Below are 26,922 nucleotides of genomic sequence, written 5' to 3' on the forward strand. Positions count from 1 at the left end.
AAAAAAAAAAACAAACAAAAAAAAACAGATCTCTGAGGGAGTTGAAGACTTTATAGTTATAGTTTTCCTTGTTTACCAGACTCAAAAGAAACTCACTGAAGAGGTGTAAAGTGTAAAAGGTAGAGAGACATTAAAAGATAATTTGACAATGCAAATTAGAATAGAAAGTGAATTAAGTACAACCTTTTGGGCTCATCAATATAGGAATGATATAGAGCATTTTCTCTGAATTTGTCAAATGCAAATGAACTAGACATTGTTGATGTATTTATTGCCTCTATATATTGTATATAGTTATTATACTCATTGCATAGTTTTTCTTATATTAGGTATAGTCTTCCCTTTTATTTTAGATAATAAAGGGGAATGAGAGTGGTATAGTATTTGTGTTTTAATAAGTAAAGCTTGCCTGATGATCAAAATGCAAAGCAGCCATACTACTCAGTCATATAGGCCAGACAGTGGAGGCACACACCTTTAATCCCAACAGTCACACTAGTTAGCCATAGAGGCTGGACAGTGGTGGTGCATGCCTTTAATTCCAGCACTAGATAGGAATATCAGACAGGAGATCGGTCTCAGTCTGAGGATTCCTAGAGGCAGGTTGGCCCGTCTGAGGTTAGAGTCAGAGGAAGGCCGCTTTGCTTTTCTGATCTTCAGCTTGAAACCCAGGATCTGTCTCTGTTTTATTTTTTCCCCAGGGTCTCTTTCTGCAGCCCTAGTTATGTGGAACTTGCTGTATAGACCTGGCTAGCTTTGAACTCAGAGATCTTCCTGTCTTTGCCTCCTAAATTGTTGCCAAGGTTTTGCTAGATACTGCGTGTTGGTCTTGCCTGAACTCACTGTGCAGGCTAGGGTACCTTTGAACTCAGCAATCCTTCTGCCTCAGCCTCCTGAGTGTTGGGATTATAGGGATGTGCTACCATCCTTCCTCTTGAGAGTCCTGATGCTAGACTGAGTGAATCCATAGACACAGAGGATGACTATATGAACATGCAGCATGTAGAGCCAAGTATCTTCTTGTAATTACTTTGCATTTATTAATTCATTCATCCTCCAATAAAGCATTACACTCATTTTTACAGAAAAGGACTCTGGGGTCAGAGCTTAAACAATTTAATCTAGCTACCTGCAGCAGAGCTCAGAGATAACAAGCAGGTTGGCTCCATAGGTATATGCTTGTTACTGTTTTAACATATTTGAGTCAACCTTTATTAATATATATTCTAAAGATTACTGTGTGTGTGTGTGTGTGTGTGTGTGTGTGTGTGTATATATATATATATATATTTATTTATTTAAGGGCCAAGGACACTTAAACAAGGCCATTATAGGTGATAAGGTAATCAAATATTTGAAGCTTAAGTGTTGGGGGGACAAACTGTATTTATTTTCTGGAATCAGGTTCTCAAGCTAGCTTCAAATTTGCTATATAGACAAGGAACTAAACTAGCCTTGGACTTCTGATCCTTTTGTCTCTACCTATCAAATATTAGGATTAGGGGAGTGTGCCACTATATCCTGCTTGAAAGATAATTATTTTTAGTTTATCCAAAGACTTTATTTATTTATTTATTCAAGGAAGGGTCTAACTACATAGCCGTGTTTGGCCCAGAACTTGCTATGCAGACCAAGTTGGCCTTGAACTTAGAGATCTGCCCACCTCTGCCTCCAGAGTACTGGGATTAATACAGTGGATGCAATAGTAAAAACTTTGCTGGACCAGTGAGTAATTTATAAGGATCATGAGCTATAATTTAGTTTTTACCAGTATAATTTTAATCATTTTTATCTAGAGATATTTTAGAGGTATAAATTACTAGAAGAGTCAGTTATGGTAGTGCATGCCTATAATCTGATCCCAGGTCTTGGGAAGCTAAGGCAAAGGATATCCTCAAAACGTAGGCCAATGAGACTCTGCCTCAACAACAGGAAAAAAAGCAATTAAGGCTTAAGAAAAAAAACCTGAGATATTTTAATTCAGCATCTGCCAATTTTGAATGTTAGACAAAAGGCTTTATCTTAGTTCACACAGATGCTGACTTATTTACAATTGTCCAACCCTTGACCCATAAAAATAACCAGCAACTCTGTGAAGAGGGCAGTTATTTTAATTAAATAAGTCATGGAAGGAAAGTGTTAAGATTACAGAACTATTTAAAACTTTCAAAGATCAACTATTGAAAACTTACTTTTGTACAAGGATATGTCTCTTTCCCAAATTCGGAGAAAGTATCTAGATTTTTCTCAAAATAATTCATACTAAACAAAAAGAAAAGTAAATAAACAAATAGCCTAAAACTCCCAAGTCTTCAAGTATGTCCACCTTAGATTTTGCCGACATCTTCTCAGGCCTGTAATATTTTATACAAGTGTATAGACTGTATAAATATATACACTGGAGATCAGTGAAAATAAAAATAAATTATCAGTAGATCATGGCATTAACACAAAATAGTCCTGACTTTCCAGAGGAATGTTTACTTAAATTCAAGAATATGGTCAGAATGTAACAGAAAGGTAGAGAAAAAAATGGAGTATAAAATACAGCATAAGTAAAACCCAAGGTAAATAGAAAGCGATGTGGTGATGGTAGTAACATAACTTAAGTAATTTTGTGGTGCTCTGCCACTGCCCTAAACTTTTGGTGCCTAACTTGGTACATATTGTCTTGGCATCATATGAATTGGAATGTAATTAAAAAACAAAACAGAGAATCTTTGATTTTGCTAGGATTTCAATCTGAGATAAATGAGACTATGGTATTGTTAAGAGCACAATTCAAATAAAGATTTTATTCTTCTCTTTAAATATGTGTATGTGTGCAGCTATACACATGCGTGCAGTGGATAGATGATTGAGGGCACTGCATCCCCTGGAGATGTTGTGAGAGGTCGCGTTTGGGGGCTGGGAATCAAACCTGGAGCCTCTGGAAAAGCAGTGTGTGTAACTGCCGAGCTATCTTTTCAGCTCTCAAAATCACCTTTTAAGACAAATTCTGCAGTACCTCTATATGGATAAGACTTTTCAACACTATATTCTCTCAAACAGAACTTTCACTCTCGTGAGATTATTTATACATAGAACTATGCATATAATTCCGCACCGTATAAAACCTCACATTCAGGGGCTGGAGAGATGGTGCAGCAATTAAGAAGGGGCATTACTCCTAGTAGAGAACTGAGTGTAGTTCCCAGCACTGGCAACCACCGGCCCAGGTCGCTCGTACTGAAGTGCGCAGAATCCCTTTCACACAATACACACGATTAATAAAAAGATAATAAGATCCTTTTAGAGAAAAAACCACTTCACTTTCTAGGGTTTTAAAGAGCAGTCGGAATACATTAAAACATCTAAGGTATTCTGCACGGCCAGTCGTATTCCACATACAAGTTCACTAACGTCTTCCAAGCCAAATAGCCCTCTCGAATGCCTTCGGTGGGAAAACAGCCGCAGACGCTTGTTTCTAAGTGTGTATTGGTGAGACAGAATGAACAGAGACGGGGCTCCTGTCTGCTGGAGGGCTGTGTGGGTAGGCTGGTATGGTTGTATTTCTAAGACTTCCTCGACAGAGTGGGACTGTTGGGCAGCCAGGACTCGTGCAAAGGAATTTAAATGAGGGAGGAGAAGTGATCGCTGGATCTTCTAGTTCTTAGTATGGAGGGCACATCCACACAGTGTGCTGAATGAATCAATGAATTATAACGAACGAGACACTTCGGCTTGGGGAAGATTTAAAAAAAAAAAAAAAACCTGGAAGGGAAAGCTAGGAAAACTGAGGACTGGGCTGAATGCTTCGTGCCGGAAAGAGGGGAAGTGGCTGCGGCTAGCGAGGGCACTGACCAGAGAGAACTCGGTGCCGGGCCAGTTGACGCGGAAGGGGATGTCGTCGCTGAGACGGGGCAGCGCCCGGCCGCCACCGGACGCCTCCAGGAGACCGCACAGGACCAGCAACAGCGGCCCTCCGGGGACCATGCTACGCACGCCGCCGCCTCCTTCCTCCATCCTCCGTCGCCGCGTCCTCCAGCCGCCGTCACAACCTCCTCTACCGTTGGAGAACAGGTGGAGGAGGAGGAGAAGGAGGCGGCGGCGGGATCACAAAGCGTCCTCGGGGTAGGAGACCCAACCGCCGCCACGTCTCCTTCCGGAGAGCTGGGCAACGCCGCCTCCGCCCCCACAAGGGCCTCGGGCCACCGCTTCCGGGGCACGCAGCACATCAACATCCGGGGTCGTGGGGTCGGTGGCCTACGGAAGCCCGCGCTTGGATCGCGCTGCCTTGAGTTAGGCCGTAGCATCCTAGCGGTTGGACGCAGATCCAAAGGTCCGAGAACTGACGCTGGTTGGGCCGCTCCGGTAGTCAGCCCTTGAGCGGAGCGGAACGGCCAGGTGAGTTCTGCCCTGCCGCGGAGTCCACCCTCGAGGGGTAGGGCTGGAGGTGGGGGTGGGGGGTGGGCGGCGGCGCCCATAGAGTAGTGTGGGGTGAAGTGGAAGTTAGCGTTCCGACTCAGCTGTCAGCCCTCCACTCTTGCAATTTCCACACTTCATCTTTCCGTCGGGAGCTTCTCTTTTTCTTTTTCTTTTTTCCTGCTGGTGACTGTTGTCACATCGGTTCTCAGCTCCTCACTAACGCTGCCCTGTCTTTGAAGACACCCAGGTGATATCTGCCATGCTACAGTGTGGGGAAACTGTGGTGCTTCGACGTTTGGCTGAATGGGAACTTGTGAGGAGGCGGCTACGCTTGCATTTTCACCTCACAAGGGGCTCCTCCCTTCCTTGGTTCAAGTGTTGGGCTGTTGTTATTTTGCTTAGGAATCTGGTAAGTTTCTTTAAGTTAAGGCCAGAGCCAGGTGAATGTGAAGTCCTGTATTAAGTCACAGCAGACTGCATATTGACAGAAAGTTTGGATTCATCTCCCCTTCCTGAAAAAAAAGAATTATGTCCACATTTGTTTCATCTCCAATATAAAAATTTATGGTGTTTGCCAAAGAACACTTGCTAAAGACTTCCTCAAATTCAAACCAAATCAAAAAGCAGGGAAAGCAGTCAGTTTTTCATCTCTGCAAATTTTAAAGAAAACAATATTATTCTAGAACTGACGTGTATTGTTCATTAAATTAGCACTTCTTAATAATTAATTTGTGTCAGGCATTGGAATTAGTAAGCTAGAGAATAAAGGGGTTTCTGTCTTTTGTTTCTCATTTTCTAGCTTGGGAAATTATGCAAATGAATAATTATGAACTAGGGCTTGGAGAGAGTTGCTCAGTTGTTGAGAGCACTGGTTGCTCTTCGAGAGGACCAGTAGTTGGGATTCCAGCACTGACATGGAGGCGGGCTCTGAACCATCTGTAACTTGTTTTAGATCTGAGACATGCACAAACACAAAACACCAACACATAATAGTGGTAATAAGAACTAGAGAGTCTTAGCCGGGCGGTGGTGGCGCACGCCTTTAATCCCAGCACTTGGGAGGCAGAGGCAGGCGGATCTCTGTGAGTTCGAGACCAGCCTGGTCTACAAGAGCTAGTTCCAGGACAGGCTCCAAAACCACAGAGAAACCCTGTCTTGAAAAACCAAAAAAAAAAGAAGAAGAAGAAGAACTAGAGAGTCTTGTAAAAATTGCCTTCTAGATAGTAGTAATAAAACAGGTAACATTAATTACTTAGTTGTTGCTAATCATAATAAGAACTTGAGTTCATATTATGTATGAATTCTACTCTTTATGAGTCAGGTTCTGTAGATTGTATAGTAACCAGATGTTGAGGTAAAGATACAAAGAAGGAACTGAAGAACTCCAGGGTTGGTCAGAAAAGGTGTCCAGGAGAGGTGATGAAAGACCTCTGGAGTGGGGAGACTCTCACTCAAGTCTCGGGATAACACAACCCCCCTATGAACTCACGAGAGACCATCCTTGCTGCAATCACACTAGGTTTATTGACAGGACAGGAACCAGTGCACTGGGGCTGAAACTAATTTCCCACACAGGGGTAGAGAGTTCGACCCCCATTATCTGGGAGAAGGGGTATTTAAGGGAAGAAACCATAACCCAATAATCCAAAGGGGATGGGGAGGGTGTCATTGGAAAATTCCAAAAATACCAGTGATAATTACAAGGGGGTAACTCCCTGTTTCTCAAGATTATTCTCAAGATTATAATCTAACTTTATCTTTAGCTAGTTCCTGAAACACAGTCACTGAACCGGCTAATCTAGATTTTTGATTCTTCTCTCCCTGCTTAGATTTTTGGCTCTATTTTTTCTGCTAGAGGGGTCTGGATTTATCTGGGTCTTTCAGTGACAACTAAAACTGGAATTTCAAGCGTTCATAAACTTTGATTAGGCAGTAGGAGGAGTATGTTCAATCGCTAGGTGGCCCGTTGCTGCTTTTTGGTGTGGTCAGAGGACAAGGTGAGATGGGGTCAGCATCAGGAGGTTGGGGTTATTGAGAGAGAGAGAGAGAGAGAGAGAGAGTTGCATATGTCTCAAAGTAGGATCTGGGCTTTTAAAAAATAGGTCAGGACTTTTTTTTTTTTTATCTAAAACTCTATGTGTAGCTTGGCTGACCTGAAGAAGAAATTCTTTGTTTTTATTTTATGTATATGACTGTTTTGCCTGCCTGTGTGTCTGTGTACCACATGGGTGCAGTGCTTCAAGAGGGTGTTGGATTGTTGGGTGTTGGAATTGGAGTACAGATAATTGTTAGCCTCCATGTCTGGGAATCAAACTTGGGTCCTCCTGAAGAGCAGCTACTTCCCTTAACTGCTGAGCCATCTCTCCAGAACTCTGGTCTTGAATTTGTGATCCACTTGCCTGAGCCTCTCAGATGCAGGGGTGGTCAGAATTCTTTGAGGTGGCACACTTTGTATTGGAATCATTTGAGCGATGTCTGTTTTCCAAGCATATAGATCATACAGAGATGAATTCCAAATGGATTAAATGTTTGAATGTGCCAGAAAAAAAAGAAGAAAACTTAGGGGAGTAATTGAATAATTGGTGTAATTTCTAATTGCTGCAGATAAACTAGGTTTATGTGAAAGAAAATGCCATTGGGAGGTTCTGCTTTTGGTGCATGGTCTCCTACTTAAGCAGTTAGTCTCTTGTGTGGAAGAGGCACTTCTGATTTCACTTGAATGATGAAAAGAAGAGCGTTACATAGAAATGTCCAGACAGAAGCTTGCAGCAAGAATGAGGTTGGCCTGTTTGAGGGACAGAGAGGTCAATATAGCTGGTGTATGGGAAGACTGTGCCAAGAGATGAAGTTGGAGAGGAAGGAAGAGGTCAGTGGGACACAGTAGGCAGGACCTTGTAGGCAGAGCAGTGACAAGGTCTGATGTGCTTTAGTTATGGTTGCTGTGTGGAAAAGTGATGTAGAGGGTTGTATGGGATGAATGTGTAACCTCCAAATATGTGGATATTTCCTAATTCTGAAAACTCAAGTGTATGAAAAAAATAAAAAGGAAATTGAATAGTTATAGCTGTAATTCAACTTAAGATGAGGTCAAACTGAATTAGGTGGACCTTAATTCGATGACTGTTATCTTTTTTCCCCCCTCTGGAGTTGAGGACTGAACCCAGTTTAGGCAGATGCTCTACCACTAGGCTAAATCCCCCCCCCTGACTGTTATTTTTTTTTTTTTTTTGGTTTTTCGAGACAGGGTTTCTCTGTGGCTTTGGAGCCTGTCCTGGAACTAGCTCTGTAGACCAGGCTGGTCTCGAACTCACAGAGATCCGCCTGCCTCTGCCTCCCGAGTGCTGGGATTAAAGGCGTGCGCTACCATCGCCCGGCTGACTGTTATCTTTTTAAGAAGAGAGACATTTGGTTTTAGACACACAGGGAAAATGCCGTGTGAAGAAAGCTGTCGATTTGAGTAATCTGCTTATACAAGCTGGTAGCATAGCAATAGAGAAGGAGGGGTTTGATCAGAAACTCTTATTTATCTGTGCATTAACAACAATTTTCTCTTCTAAAATTGTGTTATTATTGTATGTATAATGATGTATGAGTGAGTTTGTATTGTGCATCTCTTGGTCAGCTATGTGCAGTCACAGTCTACTTCAGAGATGCTCTGAAGTTGCAGAGGGGTTTGGGACTTTTAGGTTATAGGGTCTCATCGATGGTGGGGTAGGGTTGGAGCAGCCTAACTGTAGGAGGCTTGCCTGCAGCTGAGCAAAATGCTGAAATTTTAAGTTAGACAATTTTATTTGTAAATTTGATATACAAAAGAATAGTTTTAGTAGTTACTTTTAGAAGAGTTAAAGTATTTGACATATTAGCTAAGGATTAAAAAAGTCTTCAACATCTTATTGTGTGTACAGACTGGTCGTATTACTTACTTTTCTATTGCTGTGACAAAACCATGATCAAGGCAAGCTATAACATAAAGGGTTTAATTGGGCTTACAATTCCAGAAGGTTAGAGTATAAGATGGGGAAGCAAAGGCATGGAAGCAGGAACAGCTATGAGCTCACATCTTGATCCACAGGCCGGAGGCAAAGAAAGCTAACTCAAAATGGCATGAGTCTTTTGAATCCTTAAAGCCTGCCCCCAGTGACATACTTCCTCCAGCAAAGGCACAAATGCTAGTGCTTCCCAACAGCTACCAACTTGAGACCAAGCATTCAAACATAGGAACCTTTGGGCATTCTCATTCAAACCACAAGAGGGTTCAAGGTTTTAGGACTTGAATTGCTGAAAGGTAGATCAGTAGAAAATGTAGTGAGTAATTTTGTGTGGAAAGAGAGGTGAAATGTGAACATTTGATTGGCAGGTATATTTTAATATCCCTTTCACCCTTGTGAGGGTTTCACTGTGTAGTTCAGGATGACCTTGAACACATGATGTTCTTGTCTAAGCCTTCCAAGAGCTGGGATTATAGGCATGCACCACCATTTCCATCTGTTGTGGTGAAACGAAATTTAAAAACATGTTCATCACAGCTGACTTGGAAGAATCAATGGTACATTATAGTAATAGGATGCTTACATTGATACAGTTGCTGAGTGGGTATAGGGATGCTCTGCACTTGCTCACTGAGAAAGTATTCTGAGATACATTTTTTAAAAGATATACTATGGAAAAGAGAAATTTAATGCCAATGGAAAGAAATATTGGCTGCAAAATGTTGAAAAAATATCTGACGGATAAAAAATAGTTCTCAAACTTTAAGTATGTTTGTAATCATGAATCTTGTATATTGAACCTATGTTGCTTGGAATATGTGGTGTAAAGTACATTTGTAATATTTGTTAAGAATAGATAATATTCATTAAGCATCCTATCACACACTGTAATAAACATTAAAATTCAGTAGACACTATTAAGATACATAACATGCATGTCAGGCACTTTATTACTTTATTAAGAAATTACTTATTTTTCCTTATTCAAGATAAAAATGCATACTGGCAGCTGTCAAACTTTTAAAGAAGTTTTAACAAAATAGATCAGTAGATGCTTTCAAATAGAGTTGAAAGTTATCACTGCCTGTTTCTTTAGATTAACTTTTTCTATATGGAAGTCGGGTAGTCAGTTGACAAGTGAAAGCAGTGTTTGAGACCGAAAAATCCGACAGTAGTGAACTAGAATAAGAGAAAAATCTATGCCAGGCCTGGTGGTGCACGCCTTTAATCCCAGCACTTGGGAGGCAGAGCCAGCCTGGTCTACATAGTGAGTTCCAGAATAATCACAGCTGCATTGTAAGGCACTATCTCAAAAAAATAAAATAAGTAAAAAAAATAAAAAACAACCGAAACCAAAAGAGTAGAAAGATGAATTTTTCAGAGTTCACTCAGGCCCTCTAGGGGAGTACATGAGTGAGACAGCCTATGTGAAAGCAGCAGCGTGAGCTTCAGCTCCCATGTAAGTGACACACAAACAACTTCATGGAGTTGTCCTCCTGTCAGTGAATGCCGTGGCAGGCACATTACCCCACATACGTTGCTCACTCTCTCCTACACTCACACACAGTCTTTAGGCTGACAAGTTGGCATATGCTTATAATCCCAACAGACCAAAGGCTGAGGCAGGACTGAATTTCAGGTCAGCCCTACTAAACATCAAGACCATGCCTCAAAAGCTAAACCAAGCCAAACCAAGCCCGACAGAATAGTTTCTTTTCTAAGTGCAGTATTTATGCTCACACTTTTGTTAATGTCTAGCTATAATTTCTACCATGAGGCATAGGAGCCTGAGTCTGTGTATGCAGTTAGGGCAGAATGAAGTACAACATTTTTAAATTGGGTCTGAGAGCTGTAATTGGGTCTGTAAAGAGAATTATTCTCAACACAGTATGTCAGAGTGATGGTTCCTATGTTGGAGACTTCAAACCCACCTTCTGCTTTTGGTGCTACTTTTTTCATTTCATTTAGTTTTCTTCCCAGCCTGATGACAATGAATATTTCTTTCCTGGCCTTCCTGTAAATATTTATGATGCTGGGTAGTGAGAAGGCTAGGTTCTGTACTTTTAGATACACTGTAGTATTGTGTGCTTTAGAGAGATTGAGATTTCTGTGTTTGTTATGTTTGTAAATGGCTGCAAATGATAGAAACAAGCTTAGAGCAGTTCTTAAAAACTGAGAATATGTCCCCTGTGTAAACTGCATCATATCATGTTATTAGATATTACTAAATGCTAGTAACCTTCATAGTACCAGGTATGCGAAATACTGCCTGAAAACTAAAAATCTTAAATATTAGAAAATATTTAAAATGTTATCTGAGTAAATTGCTAAGGGGCTAATTAATAAACAATAGTAAGCATAAAATTATTAACTAATAAAGGGCAATTTTATTTTTCATGTGAAATATTTCTGTATTAGTTGAGAAGTTTTGTTTGCCTTTTTTGAGACAAGGGCTCACTCTGTAGCCCAGGCTGGCCCCTGAACTCTGTGGAGTCTCCTATTTAAGCTTCCAGGTGTTGGGTTACAGGTGTGAGCCATTGTGCCTGGCTTACTCTTCTGAGACAGGGTCTGACTCTGAGGTCTAGGCTGGCCTTGAACTCAGGGTACTCTTCCTTTTTAACTTCCCAAGTTAAAAATAGGTGTGAGCCACCACACTGGATACCTGATGAGTTCTTAGTAAGCCTCACAGGAGAGTCACCCTGAAACTGAAAGTCTTTTAGTGTTGATTCTAGAGCCCTTATATTAAAGAAATAATCCAATTATCTTAAATCAAGGCTAATTTTATAAGTCAATAATTTAAAAATTAGCTTCCTTGTTAAGTAGCTATATAATTAGTTGATACTCTTAGGTGACAAAATGTACATAGTATAATCAGGAAATGACACTTCTTCGAGAAATGATAATTGTAAAACCTGTTTCAAACACCATTTTCATTATGTTTTCACTAATTGGTAATTATCAGAAAATCTTTTTTCCAGTTTCATTATGAGATAAATACAAAGTAAATGACATTATCATTAGTGGATGTGATTTACGTAATTCGTGCTAGACTGTTTTCTTTCTAATAAAATGCCTTTTCCCCCCAAAGGAGAAGATAACACGTTATAATTCCAAGGAAAGTTTTATGTTAACAAACCCAATTTCTTTTGGCCTAAATTTGACTTTTATTTAATCTGAAATAACAAGGAACCTTATCTATTACCATATATTTCTAATAACGTTATTTTAAGCATATAAACTATAAACCATGGTTACTCTGATAAAAGCAGGAAGTGACCTGAAACCTGTATGTCTAATGAACAAATGTCCATATCTAGTTAGAAAATCACTTGTATAACTTCAACTCCTTCTTCCTCTGTATGCAAATCTTCTGAACATGTTTTAGGACTCTTGTAAATAAACAGTAAATTTAGATGATACTCTGATTATAACAGTGAATACTAAGGTCTTCAAGTAAAAATGTCCAAATCCTACTGCTCTCTTGGACTGAAGTTATTTTCTGAGGGCTAGCAGCCCTGCCTGGTGGAGGAGCTGGTGGCTGTGCTACTGAGGTCTATTTGCCCTCTAGACGCTCCTTTACTAATCTCTCCAGGGAGAAGAGATGCTCGTCTGCGTCTTCCGGCACAAGTCTCCTAATGGAATTGGCAAGTTCAAAAAGATATTCTGTATTTCTTCCACTTGGACCAGCTGCATTAAAAATTTGTTCAGCTATGTCTTCCAGAGGCGCAGGACCAAGGTAGTTAGGATTGTCACACGTTCCAATGTAGAGCAAAACACTGAATGGTTTTCTTGTAGGATCTTTTGGATAAAAAATGACTGTTGTAGTTCTGTAGCCTCCTTTCTCTCTGAAGTCAAGGTATGTTTTTACTTCCTCTTCTTTTCCTACTGGTAGTTTGTAAGCAACACCCCATACACTGCCCTGTTGAAAAATGGAAAGAATCACGGTTTTGTATTTATAAGGCTATCAAAGTAGGGGAAGACACATTATGACCTAGGATATTTTGTAGTCTTAGAAGTCAATGGAATTTTGTTTCCAAGTACCTCAAAGGGGTAGATGGCAAACAATTAAGGAAAATAGCATTTAAAACCTTTATTCTGAATAAGTAATTGACTTGTATCAAGCACAGAATGATAGGTCTATTCCATCAAATTTGTACATAAGGTCTTATTTTAAGCTAATACCAAGTGTTTGCTGGTCATTAAGAAATTCTGTGGAAGCCATTTGTTGTCTAGAAGTTACTGGTTTGAGGATAAGGTACTTTTAGATGCCTCTCCCACTATAAATCTCTGGAAGGTTTTATAGTACAGATTATATGTAGAGTTACTAATGGTTTTTATTATTATTTTAATTTTCAGATAAGGACTAGCTTTTTGAACAGGGCTGGCCTTGAGCTTTTGATCCTTCTGCCTCACCTGCTGCTTGAGTTTTGTTTTGTATAAATTTCTAACCAAGTTTAAAGTGTGAGAAAGTGGGCACTGTCCATTAAAGTTTTGAGTACTTCAAATTCGTCTGATTATAACAAGTGCTGTTGATAAAATCAGGTAAGAAATTTTTAGGGTTTTTTTTTTTTGTTGTTGTTGTTGAAAAATAATAGATTCCAGGCAAATTTCAACAGAACTATAAGAATTCTAATTAATTCTTAGTCATAATCTGGCTGTGGGGAGCCTGTTCCCTTTAATATGAAAGGATCACAAAATCCTCAGTCACCAGACTCACTTAGAAGAGTTAAAAAGGAGATTACATATCACTTGGCTGTATTTTGTTGTTACTGTATCTTCTGATTTTAACTTTCTTTCTAGACTCACTTTAGAAAAACCCTCTACAACAAATACAAGGAAGGAGCCAATGGTGGTGCACGCCTTTAATCCCCGGCAGGCCGGATCTCTGAGTTCAAGGCCAACCTGGACTACAAACTGAGTTCCAGGACTGTGAGGGCTACACAGATAAACCCTGTCTCTAAAAACCAAAACAACCAAATAAATCAATAAATAAACCAAAAAGATAGAAAAACAGAATCAAAAAACAAAACCCAACAAGCTAACAAACAACCCCCCCCAAGCCAAACAAACAAACAAAAACCAAAAAGCAAATACAGAAAAGAATTCTAGACTTAGTTTAATTTAAATTTTCTATGATGATCAATAAAATCTCACTGATTATTAAAATGCAGAAAGCTCATATTTTATTTAATACTATGTAAAAAATAAGGATATCATACCCCAGGATCTTCAACAAGAGTCACAACTCTTCCAGGCTGTTTTGAAAAAGGTAGAAAATATATTTTTTTTCTGAATTAAAGGTCATTAAATTACTAAACATTAGCAACTAGTCATAGAATAAAGTTTTACTATACCTGTTGTAAGAAGGATTTTACTTAGGGAAAGAATTAAAGCATTGCTGGGCCACACCCCTACTAGATCTAATTCTGTAGGTCTGGAACCTGATAATAGGTGTTTGTAATAGCATGCTTAGTGAAACTATTGGTTCATGCTGAACTATTGGTTCAGAAACACTACTAGGCGATATTTGGGTCTCAGGTATGAGTGAATGAGTGATTTTCTCTCGTAGCTATGAGGTACCTTTACCTTTGCATTTATGCTAAAGGGTGCTTCAAGGTAGCTGTTTTTAGACCTTCATAAATGAATGTACACTGAGATATTGAGAGGCTAATACCAGAACTGACATTGTTTTTATCTATGTATTTATTTTTGAGACTAGGTCTCATATAGCCCAGAGTGGCCTCAAACTTGCTTTGTAGCTAAGGCTTGCTTTCAACTCCGGATTCCCCTGCTTCTTTCTGTGAAGTGCTAGGACTATAGATATGCACCGTCATGCCTGACTGTGAAGTGCTAGGACTATAGATAGGCACCATCATGCCTGACTGTGAAGTGCTAGGACTATAGATAGGCACCGTCATGCCTGACTGAGAACTGGTCTGTTTTTCTTTTAAGCTGTTCTTATATGAGACAGCCTATCTGTCAGGACTAGACCATCCTAAGTGCATTTTAACTAATTAACTTTAATTAATCAATTATTCTTTTGAGATAGTTTTCAGTCTATAGCCTGGGCTGGCCTAGAACTCAGTATGTACCCAGGCTTGCCTTGAATTCCTGGTGATCTTTCTGTCTCAGTGTTCCCAGACTGCTGCTTGTAGCATCCCCTGTAAGAGAGATGATTCAAAAAGATGATTTGTAGAGCCAGAGAGCAGAGTTTGGGAAATGGGGAGCTCGTGGTATTGGCAGCAGAAGTAGATACTTGCCTGTTTGGGGCCTTGGGCTGTTTTAAAAAGGCAGAACTGAAGTTAAAACAAGTGAAAACAAGAAGCCGCTGAGATGTGGGAGAAATTAGGAACTGAAACCTGTAGCTCTTGGGTAGCAGGTAACTGTCATGATAGAAGAAGTATTTGGGAATATTAGGTTGGCAAATGTATGGGATGGAAGGAGGAAAAATGGACTGCGGAAGGAGACAAGCCTGCAGAACTCCCCTACTGCCCAGCTCATCCAGTTCTTGGTGGTTTTGTCTTTTAAGATTATGTGTATGTCCACTACTCCCCATTCTAAATAAGTGAATATTTTAAAAACCGTATGTCTGTTTCTGTGTTTGGGGTGTGCCTGTGAGCTCAGAGAAGATTCTCTGGGATCTGGGGTTACAACTGTATGCTCCTCACTGTGCGCACTGGGAACTGGACTTGGTTCTCTGCAAGCTCTGACTTCAGAGTTAGTTCACCGCAGTTTGACTCTTTTCTGTCACTCAGTTGTCTAAGAGATTTCTCTGCTTGCCTTTTGTTTTGCTTTCTCTTATTCCATTGAAAGCCTAGAATAGTTTTGTGGCTTTAAATCTTTCAAGATATTTTACAGAATAAAAAAAAAGTGCTTTGCTAAAGTACAAACCCCATTCCTTTCCACCTTCCACTACAAGTTTCAGCATTTTTTAGAAGACAGTGTATGTTTGTAAATGCTTTCTTTGATAAGGGAGCAATGAAACTGAAGAAAGGGGTCTTTTTTTTTATTTAAAAGTTTTCATTTTACATTACCAATCATAGTCACCCCCTCCCCATTCATTCCTCAGAAGGGGTATGGCCTCCCATAGGGAGTCAACAAAGTCTGACATATCAGATGAGGCAAGAACAAGCCACTCCTCCTACATCTAGGCTGAGCAAGGTATTATTCCATAGGAAATGGGCTCCAAAAAGCCAGTTCATGCACTAGGGATAAATCCTGGTCCCACTGCTAGTGGCCCCAGGGACTGCCAAAGCCACAGAACTGTCCCCCACATTGAGAGTGCCTCGATTGGTCCTATGCAGGTTCCCCAGCTGTCAGTCCAGAGTCTATGAGCTCCCATTAGCTCAGGTAAGCTGTTTCTGTGGGTTTCCCGAAAGAAGTCTTTATTTTTTTAAGACAGGGTCTTGTGTAGCCCAGCCTAGCCTGGTATTTATTACGTAGCTGAGGATGATCTAGAATTAACTTCTGATCTTCCCTCTTCTATCTCTTGAATATAGGAGTGAGGTTCTCCCACACCCCAGTTTATGTGGCAGTAGGGATTAGTATGAACTGAGCTACAGGGTGCGCCCCTCCTTTCCTGTCTTCATTTCTGAGACAAGCCAGGATCGTGCTGTGTCTCCCAGATTGGCCCAAAGTCACAGTCCTCTTGTCTCAGCCCCTCAGTTTAGTGACTGCAGCTGTGCATCACCATTAGCCAAGAAGAGGTCTTTCAAGCCGAATGTGATTTGAAGATGCTTTATCAATAAGTCATGATTGGTGTTTTTATCGGGTGATAAGGAATACTTTTAATCTAGAAAAGCTAAGGATCTAGTAAATGTTGACAGTTTTCTCATTACAATGATCCCTTTGCCAGTTGTGGTGGTTACACTTGTACTCAGAGGACTTGGAGATAGAGGCAGGAGTCTCATGAATTCATGGTCATATTCGCTATACAGCAAATTCAAAACCAGCCAGGGCTATATAGGATCCTACCTATATCAAGCAAAACAAGATAAAACAAACTTCCTGCTTTGCAGTTATGATATATTTTGGAGAAAATTTCTCTTTAAGTCAAATTTTTACTTTGTTGAGAAATAATCAGTTTCGTGATAAACATATGCTTAAGTAAATTAGGAACCAAGTATGGTGGCACAGGCCTTTAATCCCAGCTATGTAAGAAGCAGAGGAAGTTGAATCTCTTGAATTTGAAGTCAGCTTTAGTGACTTCCAGACCAACCAGGAATACATAGACTTTGTCTCTAAAAACAATAAAAAAAACCCCAAAAACTTAGAAAGAAATCCAACATACTATTTTCTCTGCTGCATTATGTGGAAGTAAACCGTATATCTGTGTATCTGCCTGAGTAATACCTGAGCTGGTGTAAGTTGCTGAATAGTTCTGTTCTGTCACTGATTGTATTCTTGTCCAGATGGTTAACATTTAGATAAATGTAAAAAAAAAATGTGAAGTCAAGGTATGATATTTTTGTCTATTTCTTTAACATAATACTATACTTGGAACATATCTGTACTAAATATTTCCTTTAATTTTCTAGGATGGATTTTTTTCTTTTAATAAACAGTGTAAAACTCTTAGCCGGTGCAGCTCCCTGCCCTAGGTTTCTTTTCCCAAGTCTCAGTAAGTTTAAGGACAAAGAAACAGCGGATTTTATAGATCTCTTCTCCCCTTTTTATTTTTGTAGATTTACTTACTTTACATGTGTGCCCTGCGCACAGCTTGTATGTGGAGGTCTGAGGGTTCCTTGTAGGAGGCCATGCTGTCCTTTACTTGATGGACCACGTCACTGGCCTTATTATTAAAATGTATCTTCTCCTTTTAAAGTTTCTAGACACCCCCTCTTGCCCAAGACAGGGTCTCACTATGTAGCTCTGGCTGTTCTAGAACTCACAGAGAACCACTTCCTTCTTTCTCCCAAGTGCTGGGATTAATGGCATACCCCAGTCTCTACCTGATCTCTAGCCTTACTTTTTAAAGTGATACACAGAGCATAAAAACATGAACTTTTAAAGAACTAGTGTATTGATTAGACAGTTTCTTACCAGCAGTCTGCCTGGCAATACACATACCTTGATGTGTTATGTAAGAAACATATATTTTGGTTGATCTTAAGTAGTAAAATATTCAGTCATAACCACATACATGCCTGCTTAATGCTTGGCCATTATAACAAAAACCTACCTAAGGGTTTATATATATCAAAATTGATACTCAAAAGGCATTTTCTTTGGTTTAATTCTTTAATGCCTCGAACAGTTTTATGATAGTCTTGGAAAGTCTTTGATTATGTTGTTTCTGTTGGCCTGTAAATAAACATTTGCTCTCTTTCTGGGTTCCAATAGGCCAGGAAAGTCTACCTTATTTCTTAATTGACAAACTCAAGTTAGGGGGCTCTAACTCAGATATTTTTCATGATTTCAAGTCTGTATCTTTTTGGTAGGTACAAACTTTCAGAACCTTGATCTTTCCCTTTGCAAGAATCTCTTCTGATGACTGGCTTTTGGCATTTCAGAATATTGTACTTTAGATTATTTTTTAAAATGGTGCTGGGAATTGAATTCAGAGCCTCACAGGTGCTAGGCAAGGGCTCTTCTACTAAGCTATAGCCCCAGTCACTTTGTAATTTCTGAGTTTGAGGCCCAGGTCTTAAACTTGTGGTCCTCTTTGGGATTACAGACTCATACCAGCAGAGTAAGTGAGTTTTAAGAGTATTTTAGAGAACATAGAAGCATTCAAAATGTAGTCCTCCTAAGGTTAGAAGTTAACCAAACAAGTTACTAGTTACTTCATACTTGTTTTCTTTTTTCTTTCACAGATTAGTTGTTTATAGCCAATGCAAAGCTGGTTTGATAAACAGTGAGCTGCTTCTAGTTCTCTGAACCCATATTGACAAACTGAAAAACAGATAAAACGATTTGTATTTCACATTAATAATCCAAGAAAACTATGGAGGAGGAACCATTAAAGTAATGTAGATTTTACATTGTATTACTCATAACAAACTGCAAACCTCACATAACTTTGCTTATACCTCCCAGTCAAAGTAATCACCGTGGGCATAAAAATTGGAAATAACCTTGGAAATTAGTTCTTTATAATCTTAGTGTTTTTAAATTAAAACATTGGAAAGATAAACCCTTGACATTCACAGGCTCACATAAATTCAAACCAGTAAAAGCCTTGCATAATGCAGACATATCAACGAATTTACATGTTATGAGGTGACATGAAAATTAATCTTTATTAATTTTTGTGGTTAGACAAAGGTTGCCAAGACAAGGGCCACTGCAGCCTTGTGCGAGCTTGTGGGCCTATGCCCGTGCCTTCTGCCTAAGAAACTAACGGCCGGCTTCTGAAGCGAGTTCAGGGTGTCCACGCTCTGGAGAGAGTCGTGGGCAGGTATCTAGGAGGTTGCTGAAATCATTATACCTCCCTAACGCTCTGCCCAATAGGTGGGCAATTGGCGCTGGCTGCTTACCTTGCCGGGAACCCCGCGGTGGTCAGTGCTGCCTTGCCAGAAGCGCCGGCTGTAGTTTGTGATGTAACCAACCAACTTGTCCTGGTAGGGGAAGTCCACCTTCCAGATGAGGGACCCGTAACCAAACACCCACATTTTTCTGAACCCTGGCTGCTACCACGGCTTGAGAGCAGGACTGCTGCTGACGCAAGTAACTGGCTGCTCAAGGCAGCGCAGGCGCGCTGGCCAAGAATGAGGCGCAAAGCACACTGGGGTTGCGGTCTCCCGGATCCTTTTCAGAGCTTCTATGAACCCACAGATCTTTTCTGCAGCCTAGGAAAGTTAAGGGGCGGGCGGGTTGGGAGAACTACATTACCCACAACTCTTCAGAGACTAGTGGCACTAAGGTTGGAGCTGTCCCCCCCCTCCCCGTTTTTTTTTTTCCCCCGCCTCTAAGAGAGTGGGTAAAAGAGAAAAGGCGTGACTGGTGCTGTCTTATAGGACACGCATACGGGCACCACACCTGGTACGTAGGCATTTTGTTGTGACTTGAAAATTGGCTAGCTGCCCACATATAACAGCTACCTGAGTAGCAGAACCCACAAGGGTAATTCGTATAAGAAGCAGAAATTTTATAGCAGTACTTTTATGCCTGTGAAAGAGCAACTAGTCTAGTGGAAGCGCTTACGTATCAAATTGCCAAGAACACTCGTGTTCATAGTTAACGTTCTCTGCCTCTCCGAGAAGAGCAGTTGTGCTGTCCTGTTACTTAAACTCCACAATTGGTTTTCACAATGCTGTGTAAAGTCCCTTTCTCAGATGAATGGGTACTGTTTTGTTTGATGATGGGGAACTTGGAGGATGATGTATATTGTTACTGTACTTAACTTGGATTGTTGAGGAGGGTCCTTGTATCTAGATTCAATGCTTAAGGTTTTTTTGTTTTTTGCCTCCTGTTTCAGGTAGCTTTATTCTTGCAGAGCTATAGCAGGGCATATTAAAGTTTATTTTAGAAGCTCTAGTAGGAAAATCTGTAGAATCTCAGGTGACTATTGGACTATTGAAAAACCTGTTCTCTTAGTTTTCCTTTGTTCTGTGTACTTTGTATTCTTTAGATTATAATGTGTCATGTATTTAAATTGCTCAGACACTGAAAAATAAGTGATGCATACGTAAACACTCACACTCCGCACCCCAAAGACCAGAATGAGTTTTGTTTTATGTCTTCCGTTGGCATCTCATTGAAAAACAAGCTAATGTTGCCATAACTGATGTTATAGTGACTTAAATAGAAGGAAACAAAATAATTCTCTTAAACTGTAGGTGTTTTTAAAGCATATATTCCAGGCAAAGGTTCTTAATATTGAACTCTTATACATGTCTTTAGAAGCTTAGAAAATTATTAAAAATTGCAACATCAAATATTCTATATCCAAATTTCCATAATTATCTTGAAAGTGTTTTGGAGTCGCTAGCGCATGGGTAGTTGTTGTGACAGGATATGTCTTTCAAAGAATTCGTGTCAGAGTTGCCGTTAGAGGTGGAGAGGCTGCTGCTATTACAGCAGATTTTTCCTAGACTACTTTTTTTCCTTTGAGGAGCTCAGAGATATTACTAATTTCTGTTATTTTTTCAGGTTATTATAACACTGTAGCTAAGAGGGAAACCAGTAAATGTTGGACAGGGACTCATACATACCTGTTTTTACTCAAATATTGTTCTTTATTTTTAAAGTTGAATCCCTGTATGTATGTTTTCAGGATAGAAATAAGTTTTCTTTTATCTAAATGAACACATGTATAAATCATTAGTGTGTTCTTTGTTTTCTTTTATTTGTAATTATTTTGTCAAGAAGTTAGTATGTTTCCGAAAAGCATAGTTTAGCTCTCAGTATCCTACAGTTTGGCCCTGAAGCTATCTCTTATTTTTCTACTGTTTTTTGTTTCTTTAATCATTTTTGCAAAGTGACATGCTTGTCTTCCTCATTGTGCCTTTCTTTTGGTTATACACCTTCTTTTTTTGTTTCTGATTTTTCCATTTCTGACCAGTGATGCTCTTCTGCCCATTGTCTCATTTAGAGATCTTTCCTGTTAAATACAGCACAGCTCACATCCCTCACCAAGTAGACACAGATTCTTCTCTATCTATAGGACTTTCAGTGTGTTCTACTTTCATGACACTTTATATTTTCTGTGTTGGACCACATATGCTATCATTCCTGTGAGGCTGTAAGCACTTTTAGATAGGATCTGTGAGTGTATAGTCCTCACTGCTGATCATTTAGCTTGTGCTTAAAAAAATTACTGCTAATTGAACAATTGAATGTTAGTTTATAAATATCTTCACTTACTGTAATGGTCCTTTCTACCTAATTATATTAATTCATAGCAGTATTAGCTTTTTGGCATAGTATAGAATCAACTTCAACTGTTACAGTTTTATTTTGAAGGTGACCATGTGTAAGTTTACTGCAATTATTTTATGCTTGTTTTTAACCTCTTTCTTCAAACTTTTCTTGGGTAAATTACTTAGAATATGGTTCTAGAAAGTTTTAATTAGTATTGGACTAGATATGTTGGCATTTTCGGACAAGCATCCTCCCCCAACAGCCATTAGGAGAAATCAGATGTGGGATGGGGATAGTACTGAGACGTTTACTTTTTAGGAGCTGTTTCTCTGAGAATCCTGACTCTCAGCCCAACATATGCTGATGGTTTGTAAGAGTCCTCTGCCGAGATCTGTGTGGGACTTTGGTTGCCAGAGAACATGAAATGAACTTGAAGGGCGGTGACTATGATGAGGGAGGATCTTGTGTATGAGGTTGGGCTGGCTGGATCGCCCTGTTTGTCGCCTTTGCTGTATTCATTCAGTGAGACACTTTGAAGGATTGAGCTCCAAGTGTTTAGCCCCTCTGGAAAGGACCAACAAGAGTAGGAAAACGAGGAGCCCTACTTATCCTTGCTTTTCTCAGTAGACACTATTCATTTCTTTCTTTTTATCATAAAAGGCTTTTTGGGTTTAACTGTTTGATACGGAGGTGTAGTAAAGCGGGATTTACAAGTGGTAGTTAATAGTGGAGTCTCTGTGTTTTGGTGTGGTGTAAATAGGGAGCCCATAGGAAAGATCTGACATTTCTAGAGGGGGAAGATTGAACAGTAAAAACTACCTTGATATTTTAAATAATATTGCTAGGAACTGACTTGCGAGACATCTGGGGTGGGCTCTAGCAGAGGCTGTGTGTGGCATGACAGATTCTCCTATTTTCCATGGGAGATGCTAAGACAAGCCCACTATGATGTGCTGATATCTAGTTCAGTGATGTTTTACTGACTAGTACTGTCTTCCTGCCTTGTTTTATAGACTAATCAAAAGGATGGATTTTACAGAGGCTTACTCAAGCACATGCTCTACAGTTGGACTTGCTGCCAGAGAAGGCAACGTTAAAATTTTAAGGAAACTGCTCAAAAAAGGTCGAAGTGTAGATGTTGCTGATAACAGGGGATGGATGCCAATTCACGAAGCAGCTTATCACAACTCTGTAGAATGTTTGCAGATGTTACTTCATACAGGTAAAGTTTACGAAGGCAAGGTATGTGGGACTGTGCATATAAGCCAAAATAGTAAAATAAAAATATGGTAATAAATGATAGCATTTGTTTCCTTTTCTATAATTCTAAAATAAGTACTTATCCTATTAAGGATGGTAAGATTTCTGCCTTGGATCATATTCCATCTAGACATCTATGAATATTATCTTTTATATGGAAATGTTTGTACTTTATTTACTTATTTTACATTTATTTATTGACATACTTATTTATGTAATTTGTATTTGTGGGGCATACATGTAGCATGTACCATGGTGTGCCTATGGAGGTCAGAGGACAACTTGAGGAAGCCAGTTCTCCTCTTCCCTCATATGGGGATTAAATTTAGAGCAGCAGGCTTGGTAGCCAGCATCCTTACCCTAGTCCATGTCACCAACCCTTTTGTTTAATTTTGACTTTTGTGTAGCTCTGGCTAGCCTGGTTCCCGTTATGTAGAGTAGGCTGGCCTGGAGTGCTGTGATTAAAAGCATATACTGCCATGTCAGCCCTTTATTTTAATTAATTGTGCTAGGTGATGCAGAGTAGATTGCTGTTTCAATTTCAGCATTTGAAATTTACTTAGAGTATGTACTCCTTTTTTTTTTTTTTTTGGTCTGGAAAAGGAAATAAAACAACAGGGACAATGCTACTAGTATTCTATTCAGACTAATCTTTTTAATGAAAATATTTTTATGTGAGTGTTTTGCCCTTATGTATGTATGTATGTACACCACATGCATGCCTGGTGCCCTCTCTGGGCAGAAGAGGATATTGCATCCCCTAGAACTGGAGTCAAAAATGGTTGTAAGCCACTGTGTTGGTGTTAGGAACCAAACCCTGGGTCCTCTTCAAGAGCAGTATCTTCTCTTAACCATCGAGCCATATCTCCAGCCCCCAATCTTTCTATTTTTAGAATACTTTTCTTTGTCTTTACTTTTGAGAAGTTTTCCAATTACTTGGACTTTTTTGCAGTACACCATGGACCAGAGTACCTGCCTTTTATAGTGCTTGTATTGTTAGGGAAGATAGATAAGAAACTGATAAAAAAAAAAACCCAATAAGCAGGAGTGTTTCATTTTTGAGAAAGTGAAGCAGAAGTGGGATGGGAAGAGATGTGTGATATTGCTCACATTTTTATTACTGCATACGAAATGGTCAAGACCTCTACTGTACTGGGCAGCAGCCTGTGCTGCCAGCCTGACTTCTTTCTCCAGGGACAGCCTGTGAAGTGTAAACAACACTCCACTGAGTAAGAAGTCTGTGCTGGAGAGAGGGGGATGGAAGATAACTACTGGTGATGGAGTGCTGTGGTGTAGTTCATGTGCCAGACGCTTGGCTTATATTATTTATCTGTTGTTAGAGGTGACACATAAGCTTACTGTTAATCCCACTGGGCTAGAATAAGACCTCTACCACATTTTTTGAGCCACATTTGAAGCAAACTTTATTATATACTGAGCAGGATGATGGACACTGCCCAGGTTCATACCCAGGATTCCCATGGAATGGCAATCACTTTAGTTCCAGTGTTTATAAAGGCAAAACTTAGAAGGCTACGTTCTTCCTTTGTCCAGTCGGGTGCAAACATCCATCCTGATGTACTTCCTGCCTAAGTACCTCTCAGCTACAAGTGACTAAGCACATCCTGTGAAGTTGGGGCAACCAATATTGTTTACAGAAGTGAAAATATGTGGGCTTGTTATCTTACATCAACAACAGCCCCCAGCATTCCAGGAAGTTATCTGCCCTTGCACAAGTGGGGCGTACAGGTTTATCTGTCCTTGGGCTAGTGGGTGCTAACAGCTTAGAGGCATTGTCTTTTCAAGATCTTTTAAGCACAGTAATTAAAACTTAAAATACAACTTTAACTCTCACATTAGCCCCAAAAGTTTTGCTTGGATTCAGAGCAGTTGACCTATCTAAGGTTAGTTATGTAAGTTATGTAAGAAACTAACTAGGTTATTTGTTTGAATTAATTTCTGTCTGATTCTGATGTCCTTGTTTTTTCTTTTTCTACCGTTTCATCATTCTAACACTTAACAGAGTAGACATTAATAGTAATTAGCTAACTTTTTGAGACATGCACTTTTTAGGATTTTGCACTCTGATTCACTCTCTTTCCATTTCCCAGGTGCTGGAATTCCAGGCCTGTGCCATCACATCAGGTGTACTGAGCTGCCTTCAAGTCAGGATGAGTGTAGCTGTCCATGCCATAATACTTGCCTTATAGGTCACTGATAATGGTACACTTGTCATAAGGTGTAGCTGCTTAGACCTCATTCTTCTGGTGGCTTTAAACACCATTCTATATGTTATACTTGAACTATTATCCCTTTGAGGCTCCTTGTTGTTTAACTGGTATATAGAAAAAATTCTTTATAATTTCTACTTCCATGACCAACTTCCTTTTGTCTTTTTAAATGACTCTTTTCTTATTTTATGCAAATGGGTGTTTTGTCTGCAGGTATATTTGAATACCACATGTATCCCTGTTGCCTGAGAAGGCTGGAAGAAGGTGTTGAATCTCCTGGGACTAGAATTTTAGACAGCTGTGAGCCTCTATATGGTTGCTGGGAATCAACTCTTTTTCTCTGCAAGAGCAGTCAGTGTTCTTAACTGCTGAATCAACTGTCCAGCCTCTATTGTCTTTTAAAAATTAACCAGGGTGTGGTGGTACATGCCCTTAATTGCAGCATTCAAGAGTCAGAGGCATGGATTTTATGAGTTTGAAGGCAGCCAGAGTTATGTGGTATAAGCTGGTCTCAAACAAACAAAGAGACAGACAAACAGATAAACCCCCAAAGAAACCACAACCACCATCAAAAGAAAATTATCTAAAGTACATAACATGTGTGTGTGTATATCTCACATCCACCTATCATCTACCTACCATCTATTACCCATCTCTCTGTCTGTCTGTCTATCTATCTATCTATCTATCTATCTATCTATCTATCTATCTATCTATCTATCTACCTATCTATTTCATAGTTTATGAACTTTTTAGATGCATACATGAGAAGTAGTTATCTTCTCCCCAAACTTGGAGGTGCTGATTAAGCTTGAGTGGATAGTCAGCCTGGGAGCTTCCTGTCTGTGCCTTCCTGTGCTGGAATTACATGTTCGTACTGCAGCACCCAACTTTCTTTTCTTTTTGGTGTGTGTGTTGTTAAAGCATTCAGAATCTTTTTAAGATTTTCTTTTTATTTATATGTAAGTATGTGTGTCTGTGAGTGGATGTCACATGTGCACAGATGCCAGTGAGTCTTGGAGATGGTATCAGATCCCCTGAAGCTGGAGTTTCAGGTAATTGTCAGCTGACTGACTTGTGTGTGTGTCTGTGTGGGGGTACCAGCATATGAGTAGTGTCTACAGAGGCCAGAAGAAAGCATGGAGTTTCCTGGCGCTGGAGTTGCAGGTGATGGTATGCTGCCTGATGTAGATACTAGGAACTAAACTTAGATCCTCTGTAGCAGCAGTGTGCTCTCCACCTTGAGATAGCTATCTAGGCTCTCACTTTAATTTTTGAGGTAGAAAAAAAAAACAACTTGGAGCGTACTGATTAGGCTAGGCTGTCTGACCAGTTAGCTCAAGGGATCATGCTGTGGGAACAGGGAGACATCAGTGCTTGGTTCCAGACTTGGTCTGCATGCTTGTGTAGCAGACACTTCTACTGTCTGAGCCATGTCCCCAGTGCCAACAATGGCTTACTTTAAGCTGACTATGAGTGACTGAGGCTCAGGGATATGGATTTGTTGTACCCATTAACATGTTTCAACATGGAAGTGGTTTCGTGTTAAGATTAAAGACTCTATGAGGTCGATGGACTGATTACACATTGTGATTGTGGAGTGTTGGAATGTTGCAGGTGAAGAGCCAAAATGACCTAGGACTGTCTGTAGTCTTTTTAATAATATCCAACTCTCAATCCCCCATATCTGTATCTCTGTAAACATCCTTTTAGCTATTGGGAACAAAGTTTTGGGGTCTATTAACATAATAGACTGCTAGTTTCCAGCAACCCAAAGCTAAGAATGTTATCAGTTAGCATATAAAACCTGTACCTCAGCCTTTTCCATCTTGCTGTAATCCAAATATCCGATGTTTCCACCAATATATTTGGAAAATGTCTTCATGTATAATATGCTTTTGGTCTGTGACTATAAAAGTTCATGTAACTGCTTCTCCGTTGGAACAAAGCAACCTGAGCCTATGTTTCCATGGTATCTTTGGTGTAAGGGATGTGCTTTGCATTGCTAAAGTTTGATAATGTAATCTCCTTGACACAGGCTTGGCCCATCTTGGTGATAGGTACTTTTTTTTTGTTGTTCTTTTTTTTTTTTAAAGATTTTTTTTTTATTGAGAAAAAAAATTTCCGCCTCCTCCCAGCCTCCCACTCCTCCCACCCTTCCCCCACTCCTCTCCCCCTCCCTCTCGAGTCTGAAGAGCAGTCAGGGTTCCCTGCCCTGTGGAAAGTCCAAA

General features: G+C 39.9%; 3 protein-coding genes across 4 annotated transcripts in view; 1 reads left to right on the top strand and 2 right to left on the bottom strand.

Annotated features, from left to right (window-relative positions):
- The window catches only part of Erlec1 (endoplasmic reticulum lectin 1), a 27,028-nt gene extending 22,843 nt beyond the window's left edge, over window positions 1-4,185 (bottom strand). The window contains exon 1 of the mRNA XM_005359182.3: window positions 3,844-4,185. Within this exon, the coding sequence (XP_005359239.1) occupies window positions 3,844-4,005 (162 nt within the window). The 5' untranslated portion in view covers window positions 4,006-4,185. The remainder of the gene's footprint in view (window positions 1-3,843) is intronic.
- A 40-nt stretch (window positions 4,186-4,225) lies between these two features.
- Asb3 (ankyrin repeat and SOCS box containing 3) overlaps window positions 4,226-26,922 on the top strand; it is a 56,354-nt gene continuing 33,657 nt past the window's right edge. The window contains exons 1-2 of the mRNA XM_013350741.1: window positions 4,226-4,386; window positions 22,214-22,422. Of these exons, the coding sequence (XP_013206195.1) occupies window positions 22,227-22,422 (196 nt within the window). The 5' untranslated portion in view covers window positions 4,226-4,386; window positions 22,214-22,226. The remainder of the gene's footprint in view (window positions 4,387-22,213; window positions 22,423-26,922) is intronic.
- On the bottom strand, window positions 11,505-19,153 carry Chac2 (ChaC cation transport regulator homolog 2). Of its 2 annotated transcripts, XM_005359180.3 has the most exons (3): window positions 18,875-19,153; window positions 13,616-13,651; window positions 11,505-12,315 (listed from the first exon to the last, which is right to left on the bottom strand). In XM_005359180.3, the coding sequence occupies exons 1-3, from the start codon at window positions 19,007-19,009 to the stop codon at window positions 11,950-11,952; spliced, it is 537 nt and encodes a 178-aa protein (XP_005359237.1). In that variant the 5' UTR covers window positions 19,010-19,153; the 3' UTR covers window positions 11,505-11,949. The 2 variants fall into 2 exon arrangements, with proteins under 2 accessions (XP_005359237.1, XP_005359238.1); XM_005359181.3 differs by lacking the exon at window positions 13,616-13,651 and having other exon boundaries at window positions 18,875-19,112.

This window comes from Microtus ochrogaster, linkage group LG1, assembly GCF_000317375.1.
Source record: "Microtus ochrogaster isolate Prairie Vole_2 linkage group LG1, MicOch1.0, whole genome shotgun sequence".
NCBI lineage: Eukaryota > Metazoa > Chordata > Mammalia > Rodentia > Cricetidae > Microtus > Microtus ochrogaster.